The 13,726-nt window shown below is 44.2% G+C and overlaps 1 protein-coding gene across 3 annotated transcripts in view; it reads left to right on the top strand.

The window, feature by feature from the left end:
• The window catches only part of dusp8a (dual specificity phosphatase 8a), a 43,002-nt gene that overhangs the window by 8,658 nt on the left and 20,618 nt on the right, over positions 1–13,726 (top strand). For all 3 annotated transcript variants that reach the window (XM_041039065.1, XM_041039063.1, XM_041039064.1), the window contains exon 3: positions 9,355–9,493. In XM_041039065.1, the coding sequence (XP_040894999.1) occupies positions 9,355–9,493 (139 nt within the window). The remainder of the gene's footprint in view (positions 1–9,354; positions 9,494–13,726) is intronic.

The following is a 13,726-nucleotide window of genomic DNA, read 5'->3' as shown; positions in this document are numbered from 1 at the left end:
TTTTGTTTTTTTATTGTTTTGCTCTGTGGTTGCCAGGAGCAGGTTGCAGAGTCTGACCTGTCACGCATCTCATTCTGTTAAGCCTACTTATGAGAATGAGTTATGACCTTGCTGTATGCCTTACAGATACTGTATCAGTCCTGGAGTTGTAGCTGACAAACTGACTCTGTATTTCCATCTGGTGCACGGCTAGGGAACTTTAATCACCAGAAACACGCCCTGCCCACCAAATGGCAAATAATTATAGATTATTGCTCTAGATTATTGCTTTGCCGCTCCTGTTGGATTACAGTTAACGCTTGTAGGTGACTGACACTTTCCAAATGGTCAGATGGTAAAATGGAGGAGAACTGTGGATTATTGTTACTTTCTCAAGTCAAATGACCTTCAGTTCAGCTAATAGCATCTGTATAATTGGTACATTGGCTGAGAGTCCCCATGTGCCTGCTGTTTCTCACAGGCTCTCTGTTATTCCAATTAGTTTTAATTCAGCTTTATTGCAAGGCCTTCTGGCAGTCTAGTCCACATGTCTTTCTTCTCACCCAAAATTTACTAGTGTTAGCTGGACAAGGATCTTGTGTAATACCTCTTGTATCCGTGCATACTGCCAGCCTGAGTTACATGTACCTGAATACAAAAGAAGCTGCTGAGCCTGAGGGCCACACGGGAGAGTCTGCTTCTGAGATTGCGTGACTCACCCAGACCAAAAAGATCCAGTTTAGCTCAGATAATGGTTTTATTTTGGGTTGCGATGATGCATGACCTACTCCTGCAGTCTACAGATTTAGACAGAAAAAAAAAAACGACAACAAAAGAAAAGCTGGAGAGGCTGAAAAAGCTGGATCTGGAGAGCTGTGAAGTGTGAGAGGCTTTGGATCTAGTCAGGGTTTGAGTTTCATTACTTCAGTCAGTACAGAGAGCTTGAGTGTGTTTCTGTGCTGGGTCTTTGGGTCCATCTCTGTCTGGGGGGCCCTGTGGTTGGCAGATCTCACACTGTGGCACCCTGTAGAGCCATGCCTCCTCCCGATTTCTCTCTTTCAATCTCACGATTGCTCTGTCTGCCTGTCTGTCTGTCTGTCTCCCACAACTGTAGCCTGCAGCCTCCCACCACTGACCCCTTCCTTCGTCATTTATTCCTTTTTCCTCTCCTCATCCTCTCTGTGCCTGGTGTTGCCCCATGGCTGGTTTGTTATTATCCATTCCCCACCCCCAGTAAAGAGGATAAGACTTGCGATTAATGCTAGGCTGGATAAAGCTGGAACTAGCCGGGTGAGAGAGGAGGGCCCGACGGACCCAGACTCTTTTGTTATTGGCTAAGCATGACATCATCCCTTTTGTGCGGCCACTGGCAGGCCGCGGGCTGGGCACGTGCAGACTGGCTGCGTGGTGTTAAAGCCGGCTCCCAGCTAACCCCTCACACATGCACACACACACACACACACACCATCCTCTCTACCCCCCACATGGCTCTGAGCATCGCCAGGAGCCGCCTCAGCCAGCCAAGACAGCAAAGGACACCATTGTGGCTCTTTGTTGGGGAAGTGAATGCAGGAAGCGGGAGAGCAGTACTGAGGGTATTCATGGATGGCCTGCTGCCTCCACCTCCTCCCCGACTGCCTCCCGCCTCACATCCCATTGAGCACTAATAGCCTGCATCCCCCGAAGCGCTGCACTCACCTGCTTTCATAGAAGCTTCCAACGCTTCAGTTAACTGAGCTGAATGTACATCCATGACCAGCACATCAGCAATCAAAATGGTGTCCTCTTTCTTGTCCCTTTCACTTCCCATCCCTTCATAACCTTGTTATTATTGCTCTCTATTAATGTAGGTCAGAGAGAGCTGGATACAGTAGGTTAGGTGGTGGTGGTGGACCTCTGCTGGGAGAGGGATGGCACAGACTTAGTTGGAATGGGGGCTTCCTCATGCCTTTTCTGACAGGCTGGAGGGTAGGCGGCTGGTTTCTTGGCTTAAGCCCGACTAATCCCTGCTGCTGTGACGGGGACAGCCGGCCAGGCAGGCCTGACAGATGGACCAGAGGTTTTCACTACCAGCAGTCAGCCTGGGGAAGCACCCTTCCTCCTGTATGAAGACATAGAGGCCAGACCTCTGATGAATGGGACCTAGGGTGTTGGGTGTGAAAGAATGCAGCAGCCAACTCATAAGACACGTTTGGCTGTGATTTGGTATTTTTTAAGTAAGGTCAAAAGTCCACTGGATCAGCATACTGACCTAGTATCAGCCAGGTGCTTTAGTGTTTAGTTTAGTTTAGTTTAGTATTTCTGCTGATTACAAAGAGATCCATACAGTGTGGTACATAGACTTTAAATTTGGGGGAAAAGGGAGTACGTGTATTAAATCAGGAATCAGACAGAAACTCGAATCAGTATCAGGTCATTGACTAAATAAAATTAACTAAGGCTATTAAATCAATTACACTTATGTAGCACTTAAACAATTAGTCAATAAATCATTGAGCTGATTGACAAAAAAAAAAGATTTTTTTTCAAATGTAAACCAAATACTTTTGACTGTTGTACTGTTGGTCAGCTTGGACAAGCAATTTAAGGACACCAACATTGACTCAGGGAAATAGTTACTGACTTTTTTTTAAAAACAAACAATTTTCATTTGTTTTATGGTGTAAACTTAAAGATACATTGAAAAGATTAAAGTAGTTGTCCAGCCGTACTCTGAAGCTTTGGCAGCTTAGTAAGACTTACACATTTAATTCTTTGTGCTGTTGTTTACAGTAAAGTCTTACACCTGTAATTACACTCTCGTATGTCTTCAAGTGTTGTGATACAACATATTAGCCATGATAATGAACAGTAGTCCTCTTACTGTTGTTTTGTGCTATGGCCACTTGTGATAAAGAGAGCCATGCGATGGGTCTGTGATCTTGTCTGTGATCTTAATTGGTAGGACTGGCTGAGTGCCCCACTGCCTAGCACAGGGGGTAACTGCATGTGACCAACTAATGCATTTATGCAATGAAGATCTCCATCAGTTTGGCTGATGACTCACCATATGTTGTGTTTATCCTCCTTGCGAAGGGGGCTTTCTATAATTATACTGTACAGGATGGGAAATTCATGGACAATTTTGAAGAATGAAGGGTGAGTGTTCCTGAGACTGTGTAGACGTAAACAAAGATGAAATGATTTTATCTGACATGTAAGAGTCAGACACAGCGCAAAGACCCTGGTCATGTCTTTGGAAAACACCATGAAGTATGCTTTCATAATACTGTTTTTCTGAACAAAGAAAGTTCCAGTAACTGCAATACAGTATTTCAAAATGAAGGACAACACATGAGTGTTTCGTGTGTCATCTGTCTTGACAGTAACAGCAGAACTGAGAACTTTGTTGATGACTCACTGCATGGATTGTTTCCCACATTACCCAGAGGGCAAACGCAGGGAATTTTTTGTATGTTTCAATCACATTTTTCCTTTTGCCAAGTTCAAACAAAGACGCTGTAGCTGGCGGTGGTTTTTCTACAAAGCCGGAAATGTCATGTGTTTGCTTTGATGAGGTCATGGCATGAATCAGTGTTTGCTCTAAAGATCCTACTGTTTGACACAGACATACACTAGGGCTGGGTGGTGTATCACGGTTTGATTACAGATGGTAATGGTATATATCACAGTATATTAGCTTTTTTTTTATAACCACTGCACTGCACTGCACTGTTATGCAAGTTGATGATGACTCTTCTTCAGCTTCTTTTAAACAAAGATCCCACTATATTGCCATTAGGAAGACCCCTCATTAAGAGCCAGACAAAGCGTGATAGTGTTTAACATCATGCTCTCTCTTTTACACAGATATCAATCCAGCTCTGTGACAGCCTCTGCTGCCGGCTTATTACTAGAACAATAATGCCCCCCCCCCCCCCCCATTCCATGTTTGTACCTTGCATATAGAATGGCGAGTAAGAATAAAGGCGCAACATCCCCAAGGTATGTCTGTTGCCGAGAACATAGTAGTGGAGAACATGCTAAGAATGGGGCTTATGTGATAAGAATGAAGCTTGTTCACTGGTGCACTGCGTATTGCCTTGTTTCGTCAGGTGACATAAAGAGCGACGAAGTACATGTGAGGAGGAAGTTGTGGTGGATGACTGGGTCAAACACATGACTTTCATCCTGGAGATAGGGGTCTAAATCCCATTTTGTTTCTTGACTTAGTTAACTTATTGTTTTTTTCTTAATTTTTTTCTTTATAATTATTTTCAGTTTTCAGTCGCTCTTTGGCTGGTTTAGGCTACAAAACTATTTGGTTAAGTTGCTGAAAGCCCATGAAATCTTTCCCACAATTGTCACTGAAAACGGAAATACGCATCTTCATTTTACATGCTAATTATTATAGTTATTGCCACTTTATATAAATATACTTTTATGATAGTGGAATGATTCAGAGATGATTTGCGGATATGGAATGTGGTTTTTTTTTGTATACAAACTAAGACATGGTATAAGCGGATCTTCAGCATAAATGTGCTTTTGAACGCCAACAGTTTAGCCTGTGCGTCTCAGAGATGAACAGACAGAGATGTAGTATACTTGTATGCAAATGTGTACAAGTGTTACATGCATCTGAATGTGTAATCTCTGAGGGACATGGTGTGTACATGTGTGTGTGACATTCAGCGGTGCGAGGGTGTGACCGCATCAGGTTACCACATCTCTGAAATGATCAGTGATGACCTCACACTACACATGCACCGAGGTATCAGGGACTTTCACCACCCTGCCACATCTTCACATCCTTGTCAGAAACACACACACACACACACACAAACACAAACATTGGTGTAGTACTGTACTTTCTACTGATGGAATTCATTCCCAAACTTATAAAATTTGTCTAAATCCCCAACTTAATGCAAAAACCTGTAACCTAAACTGATAACTCTAAACAATTTTGTATTTGGTCCTCACGAGGATAGAAGTGCAGGAACCCCATGACACACTCACCACACCTACTGAAGCATACATGGAAGTGGCAGCTGCCGGTGCCAGTCAATGACATCATCTGGCCCCGGGGTGGTATCTTTACAGCGGCGAGCGGTATATGTCACACACTGCGTGGCGGAGTCTTAAACTGACAGACCGACTGTAAGAAGAGGTCACTGCCTGCCGCAGCAGGTCTTCTGTCAGTATGCATTGAACTGCATGTCGTGTCAGGTGTGTCACCTTGTGCTCCTGTTTAAAAAAAGGCACAGTGTATTGTATTTTCCTGTATCCACTCTCAGGCTTCATGAAGATTCATATTCATAGTCTGAGCTGAAAACACTGTTAGTCAAAGAGAGTGCATCCTGCAGTTGACTTGTTTTCTGTGGGACATCCCAGAGAGGACATACTGAGAGGACCCGGACCCGCGCTTCAGGAATGTGGGGCCATTTTTAGACTGTTTGTGCTGATGTTGTGTCACAGGCCAGTTCACACACAAACACACATACTGTCCCAGCTCAGCACTGACCTTGTCATTGGTCAGTTGCACTGCTGAGGTCAGGAGAAACCATGTTTCACTTTCTTACACAAGCACTTACTGGACGCTGGGGCCTTGTGTTACCACAATTCCACTGATTTCGTTGCCAAGCTACCCATCATCTATGTTTCATGGTGTGTGTGCATGTGTGTTTGTGTTTGCGTGCACAGACTGTCCCTACAGAAGAGCATTGACAGTAAGGCCAAACCTCGACTTGTAGCCATGTGTCAGATCTTGTTTTTCCTCCCACTCCTTTCATATTTTATAACACAGCGTCAGTTAGAACGATGCAGGGACTTCTGACTGCCTCTTGCGCAACACTTTCATTTTATTTTTATTTTTTTACGTTTTCTCTTCCTCTAAATTCACATAATCAACACAAATGCACAGACTTGTCCTGCTGGAATTCACGTCTCTTACCGCGCACTTTCTTGCTGTCTCCCTTTGCAAATGACAGGAGAAAAATAACCTCTCCCCCTGTGGCCCCCCCTTGTTTATGTCCTGCTGATGCCAGCCTGCAGATCCTTTAAAGAAAGGTTGGGATTGTAGCGTTTGGTCTTCCAGTGCCACCTTCTGTCCCTCTCTGCACCCTCCTTATCCCTCTCTCTAAAGCTGATCCTCCTCCTCCTTCCTCAACCTTCCCCTTGATCCCCTTCTTGGGGCTTCCTCTCCTTGCTCCCATCTCCCTTCTTTCCTTCTTTGTTTTCCCCATTTCTTCATCTCTGTTTCTCTCTGTCGCCCCTCCTTTTTTTTCCCTTTCTCTCTCTCTCTGCTGTGGCAGTCCTTGTTTACCTGCAATGTGCATGCGTCAGAGCGCCTGGGCCAGTACAGTAGTAATAGTGGTGATGCTGTAGCACTGCAGAGGGATGAGAGATCTGTACTACTGCTGCAGTCTGACTGCCAACCCCGCGCTCCCCCGGGTCGTTGACCTCTAACACTGCAGCAAACTCTTTGCATATCACATACTGAGCAGGAGGTATAGCTTTAGCCTGATCATTCACACAAAATCTAAAGTATAGCTGATATCCTACTATCTGTACTATCATTCACAGACTCATATTAAATGTAGGCTGCTATTAATAGGCTGCTGTTTCTTTTCAGCTCACACGGAATACATTCAAAGGGGATGAGAAGAGGTGTAATTTCACCCTGCTAGCTGAAACACTGAATGAGTCTTCCAAGTTCACCATGGAGTTTGAGGAAAAACACAGATGAAAACAGTATTTTTCAGCCGAATTTTAACATTTCATTTGTTTTGTTGTAACTTAACGTCAATACCACATTACAAACCCCATAAACCTCAATACAGTGGTAGTTAGTAAGTCCAGAGAGGGAGGAAATATGCTTCATTAGTACAGAATAGTTTCAGAGACATACAGTGCATAATAATAACATATATTGTGAGTTATGGAAACATAGCAGGGATACATGACTCATGATTTTATAAAACCTGAACATATCACCCACCTCTTGTCCGACAGTGAGTAACAGAATGATTAACTATTCTATTTTTACTGCAGCACTCATTTCAAGTTTTCAGCCTAGAAGTGAAACTGTTTTCACAGTGCAGCAGACAGACAAGACATAAGAGTGTGCTGTGTAGTGTGTGTGTGCATTTGTGCATGTATGTCCAGTTAAAGGCCTGTAATCCTCATGCGTTGAGATCAAGCTCCCAAATTAGATCTGATCCCATTAGGATTATTAGCCAAAATTATCCAGGGTTAGTAAAGATGGAGGGTGTAGGGGATTTAAAACAAAGAAAGAGACGTGGAGATGAGTATGCAAGTAGAAAGAATGAGAAATAAATGAGTACTATAGACACGTAAATTTAAGAAAACACATGGTAAACACTTGATGTATTTCAAATAAGCACCACATTATTATCTTTCACTGACAAATACATGTTAACCGCTGCCAGGCTCTGCTAACTGGTACAGTTTTATTTGATTATTTTGTACCTGCGTTATTCATATCTTGTATGTAAACATATACTGTGCCAAATGGTCGTCTGTGTTACTAAACATTAATCTTCTACAGTAATAAGTATTTTTGGGCGTATGCATTTATTGCACAATTGACAGTTGCAAAATCACCAAAGCAGGAACAGGGAGACGTGGATGGACATGCAACAAAGGTCTGCAGCCAGACTCAGACCAGGGATACTGTGGTTCATGGTCAAAACCTTAAACCACCTTGGCTACCAGGGTACCTTGAAGATATACACTGAAGATATTTGTGGTATCTTCTTTAAGATATTTTGATGACAAACCTATAATGCCCAAAGACCAGAAAGCAAGTTGTTTCTTTACTTGATCAATGCTGCAGATCAGAGTTTCTGCCTCAGCTCTTCATGCTTTCATGTCAGTATTGGTGTTTGACGCAGGCAGACGCGGCTAAGACGGGTTTTATTGGACCAGAGTTACTTCTAACCAGACTTCAGAGACTGACTTTGTCCTGTCTAAATCACCTGCATGGCTGTCTGCCAAGGCGCTCTGCTACAGCTGCTCTGTAAGCAGAAACATAATCGGGCACACTCCGTGCACACTGTGTAGCTGTGTGTACCGTGAGCTATCACCACCCGTGTGCCTTTCAGCATACAGAGAGTGAAGCAGGGGATGGGAAGTGCTTGATGAAAGTGCAATTTTGCCTTGAAGCTAACGCCTGTTCCATGGCACGTTTTAGATGAGGCTGGTCTTATGTATGTGGAGGTAAACAAAGATGTACAGTGGGTTGTCCTGTCTTGTCCTCTTCCCCCTCCATCTTCTGTTCCCCTTCTCCCACCACCTGCCCCCTTTTTTTTCTCCTCCTCAGTTTTCTCTTTCTCCTTTTCTTCCTCATTTCCCTCTTGCGTCTTTCTCTATCTCGTCTCCATCTTCCCCCTGCCCCACTACTCCACTACTCCCCCACCCTCGCTATCCATCCTTCCCTCCCCTCCCCTCCCGCTCGCCCTCCATCCTCCTCCCCTCTCTCCTCTCCTGTCCAGTGGCGGTTCAATGATGCAGTGATTCATAGCTGCAGTAGGCGCTGCCTGATGGTCATGTGACCAAAGCCTGCCTGACAACATGGGGAACAACACACACACTGGCTGGTTGGCGTGTGTGTGCACCAGCACATGCTCACACTCTCTCATCCAAACACACACACACAGACATGCACACGCTTCATAACACTGGCGCATGCTCATATCCTCTCATCTTTCTCGCAATCTGACATGAACAGCATCACAGTGATGCGCTGATGGACACCCACACCCTTCACAGTGCAGCCAGCTTTTATGATTTTACTGATATTACCTCCCATTACAACAAACAACCCTCTCAGCAGTATCTGCACAGTAAATATTACAGTCACAATGGCACGGCGCAACACTCAGCCCTCATGCATTATTCATTCTCCTATCTTCATAACTTACTCTGGAATCACCTGTAGTTCATCCTGCTCATTGTTGCAGTTGCTGGCATCAATAGAGCCAGTGTTTATTGTCACAACTCCCAGAGCTGTGTGCTTGTGAGATCATTTTCTTTTCCTTGTTGCTGCTTCCTGGTCATGTTAGGGCAGCACAGTGTTTGGGGAAAAAAACTATCCCAGGGTCCAGACCGCCACAGGTTTGATCCCCACAGCATGTGGATTTATTGTCAGGAGGTCTTGTAATAATGTACTACCTCTCAGCCAGTTGACGATATTCCCGTCTGATGAAATAGACGCTCAGTTACACCTCCTATTATGCCAAATAGTTGCTTGTAATTCCAGTCTTATTAACTAACTCTCTTCCTCATTGTCGCTGCATGCTTAACATATATTCCACGGAACTACTGGATAATGACCCTGATTCCCTTCCTTGTTCTTTATCCTATGTGCAGGTGGAGTTGGGCAGGAAGCAGGAAGTGGTGGTTTATGACCAGAGTTCCAAAGAAGCGGGGCACCTTTCCAAAGACGGCTTCGTGCACATTCTCATGGGGAAGCTGGAGGGCACCTTCCACAAAGTCTCCCTGCTTACTGGTACGCGAGAGTGTGTGGAGCATGATTGTGATGATGGCGGTGTGAACTGAGGATGTTAGGTGTGTGTCGCCTAATCCGTGTGCGGATTTGAATGGAGCTTGTTTGTCATGGCACAGTTTGGTCAGCAGATGTCACTGGTGAGCACAACAAAGTGTTCATCTCCTCCATCAAGTTACACTAGTTGTCCCTCATTTCTAAACTGACAACAGTCAGACTTTCACATGTTCACAGGTACATGTGGAGATAGGAGGGAGAGGAGGAAGTTTAAAATCATACTGCCCGGATACAAAGCCTCTTTGATGACTCTTTGATGTTTAAGCCTTCCTGGAGTCTTTCTCTTGCCCAGCATCACTGAAATAAAGCTCAAGCTTAACTTCAATCCTCTGGCCTTATTTACCACAGTTATTATCCTGTCATAGTGTCCACTAAGCACACTAAGACTTATAATTGAGCCCCAGCAAGACTGCTAATAGCCTCATTGAGTTAATAACATCTCGATTGCGGGGGCTGCAGCTTTTTAAGGGATGACATTGCACACACACCCACCACCGAAGGCTTATGAATCCACCTCGAATGTGTCAGCGCAGAAAGTAGAGCGTAATCTGCCTCAGTCAGGATTGGAAATAAGACGGCAGAGGCATGCTGCTCGGGCAAATCTCTGCTCTCGTCTCTGCATCCCCACTTCCCCATTCTTCTTCTCCTCCTCTCAGTTCTCTCCCTCCTCTGGGAGATTAGCACTTTTTCATGAGTCATTCATAGATGCTGAGGATTGCCTCAAAGCGCCCAGGCTCCACAATTAGTTGCAGTCACAGAGATGTACTGAGCACATGCTTAGCCCGGGCACACCCGCACATACAGTGTGCACACACACACACACAGCTATGTTCAATATCTCACACAGATACACACACACGCACTAGCTGATTGTCTTTGAAAGCCAGGATTTTCCTCCCCAGCTTTTTTTTTTTTTGATCAGACATCATACCCTTCTTAATGAAAGACCCCTTGTCAGCGATTACCTCCTCTTCCTCTTTATCAGTCTCCTCAGCTCACTCCTGCTACATTTCTTCACGAGGAGAAAAAAAAGAAGGAATCTTTTTTTTTCTTCCACTTCTGTCCCCGCTTTTCTGCTGTTTCCACGACAACAGTGGCAGAGAATATTCCCCAGAAGGACTCAGCCAATGGCATTGGCTGTTGTTTGGGTGGTTGTATTATTGGGGTCAGTGGAGCTAGCAGCGAGAATCTGTGCATACTTGATGTTTGTGCGTGTATGTGGCTGGCAGATGGACGCCGTTGCGTGTACACGTCTGCTGGCTTGCATGCATGCATTTGTGCATTATAACATCATGCGGACGAGTGCTGCAGGATCATCTCGTGTGTCGAAAGGACACTGCAGAGTTTCCATGAGAGAGATGATGCAAGTTACGAGAGGGGAAATGGTTGGCAGAGAATTTGCTAAGTCTTTTGAACAGTTGGTTCTTAAATTATTTTAATGAACAAGACATGGTCCTAATTAGAAAATGTATGTGTGAGTCTATTTAAATCATGGGTCTTTGCACAGTCTGCACTCAAACAGAGCACAGAGCAAGCTCAGAGGTCAGGGGTCATGTTGTGCCATTTAGGATCTTCACACACCTGCCACTTAAACCATGCAGGGGCAATATTTTTGGAAATATGTCAGTTTTATTGCTTGCGATGTGTAATTATTTCTTTGGGTTTTAGACTATTGGGTGGACAAAATAAGTAATCTGAATTTTGCTTCCCTATTTTATGGTAAAAAATGGATAGATTAACTAATAAGAAGAATATCCTTAGTTGAGGCCATTCTTTTTTCCTTCCTTTTTCTCTGACTTTCTACTCATTCCTGGCTTTAATTGGCCTTACTCCCTCTCTTACATTCTTAAAGTTTCAAGGTAAAATTGCAAACAGTAATCCCCCCCCCCCCCCCCCCCCCCCCCCCTCTCTCTCTCTCTCTCTCTCTCTCTCTCACCTCCTCCTCCCTCTACCCCTACTGCCCTCTTTTCCACCTCTCCCCCCTGCCTCTCCACTGAGCCTCTGATTTATGATGCTAATAATTCCTGCGATGACTTCATATCTCACTGATGACTTATTTTCAGCCTCACGCCTGTGGACCACACACACATATACACACACGCACAGTGCGCACCGTAGCATTGCTGCAAATCAAGTGAGGGGGTAATGTGGGAGGGAGGGGAAAGGAGGGAGGATCAGATAGGGAGATGAAAAGAATCCATAAATGGGATGGACAGGGTGAATAAAAGAATAATTATTGAGCTTGCTGTCAGGAGGGAAGAGGATTTTCTGCCTTAACTGTTACTTATGCAGAGGCTTTCCAAAGAGAGATTAGGGCACAGTCTTACACACATTTCTAAAGTGGGTTTATGTTTTCCATATTTTAAAGCTAATCTTTAATGGCTTAAACTTACCATAAACTAGGTGAGTTAATTGATAGGAGACTGGTAGATAAGCAGCTTGAATAACATGTTACCAAACCTAAGTGCGTGTACTGGGAATGAATTGATCCAAAAACAATCGTTTACTCCACTTAGATTTCTCCCCATTCACTGATAATCAATAAGTCCGACTCGGAGAGCACACCACTTCCTGCATGCAGATGATGTCATGGAGCGAGCCGTGTCCCAATAGGGCCATTGTTTTTGTGAATGAGACAAGTAATCCGGGCAGCAAATGACTCTCACCCTGTGTTTAGTTTGAAATATATATTCACACCGGATGTGGCGGTGGTGGCAGTTGGAAAATGTTTATGTGTGCACATTCATGTCAATGCAAGTGCGCATGAGGGGTTATGCGCCTGTGCTTGTGGACACACACATATGTGTGTGTGTTTTGTGTTATTTCTTCATGGGACTGTGTGAAAGTGTTTGTGAGAAACATGTCTCTCTGAGGACAGCTGTATTTTTACCACAGCAATGATCTCACCCAGTTGGAGCTCAGGCTGATGTGTCTTGCCTTTTTCAGAGTTCTGACTTTTTGTGTGTGTATTTGTGTATTTGTGTGTGTGTGTGTGTGTGTGTGTGTGTGTGTGTGTGTGTGTGTGTGTGTGTGTGTGTGTGTGTGTGTGTGTATGTGTGTGTGTTTTGTAGAGGAGAAGAACATCACTTGGTTGGAGCCAGCTGCCTTCCCAGTGGGTCTAAAGTTTGCATGTTTCCCACCAATCTGCAGCACACAGCCAAAGCAAAGACAACACTGCCTGCTAGAGTGCAGCTAGGTGGTATGTTCGCTGATGCCAGCTGCGTAGCTTTGTCATGCGTCACGTCAGCTCTGATGTAGGCCTGCCAGGGTGAAACGTTATGATGCTGGCATTCGAACCTCATGTTCTAGTTTTAGTTGGGGAAGCTGTGGTGACAGAATAGAAGGAGAACAATCAAAAAGGGAAAAGAGAGAGAGGGAGAAGAGACAGTGTGGAGTACGTACTCATGTTGTACGGATGAAAAGAGAGTTGGATAATACTTTCAAGTGGATGAGAGGTGGTGATAAAAATAACAGAGCATTTTATTCATAGCACACACACATTTTGTCTAAGTGCTGTGAAACCTGACATCCAAAATTTAGGAAACAAAACAAATGCAAAAAAAAAAGTACAGTATAAAAGTGTCTGACATGAGAGTTTGATCATGAAAGAGGAAATGAAGGTGTGGAGACGCTCAGGTGTGTTTCATCCATCTAGTGTTTGTGTGTGTTTGGAGTTTGCAGATGTGCAAGACTGCTCCTAATCTTTCCTAGCGCCATCTGCCAGTGTTTTTCGCAGGATTACTAAAGCGTCACACTGCCAGGTCACAGAGATAGAGTGAAAGGAGAAAAAAAGGGACACAAAAGCAAATGAGATAGAGGTGAAGGACGAAGGCACGTGCCCGACGTGTCTAGATTCTCTGCACTGGGGAGAGTTAGAGGGCAGTGTGTAGGACATCTGAACTCCAGCGACTTCACTCACGCTTCACGGTTAACTGTAATTTTGATCATGAATTTTTTTTGTTAAAGTAATTTATGCATTTCTCTGTTTTATGTCATTGTAAACAGAACATCTCAGAGTTTCTCAGACAAAACAAATTTGAAGACATCGCCACGGGCTCTTAGAGAGTATGCAGAGAACTGACCAATTGATTAATCAGGTAATCACAAAAAATCTACAGGTAAATTCATAATGTAAACAACTTTCTCATCAAAAAGGATGCTGTGTTCATGTAACGTGTG

The sequence above is a fragment of the Toxotes jaculatrix genome, chromosome 5 (assembly GCF_017976425.1).
Source record: "Toxotes jaculatrix isolate fToxJac2 chromosome 5, fToxJac2.pri, whole genome shotgun sequence".
In the NCBI taxonomy this organism is placed as follows: Eukaryota; Metazoa; Chordata; class Actinopteri; family Toxotidae; genus Toxotes; species Toxotes jaculatrix.
Note: the sequence above shows the minus strand (reverse complement) of the source record. Positions and strands in the feature narration are given on the sequence as shown.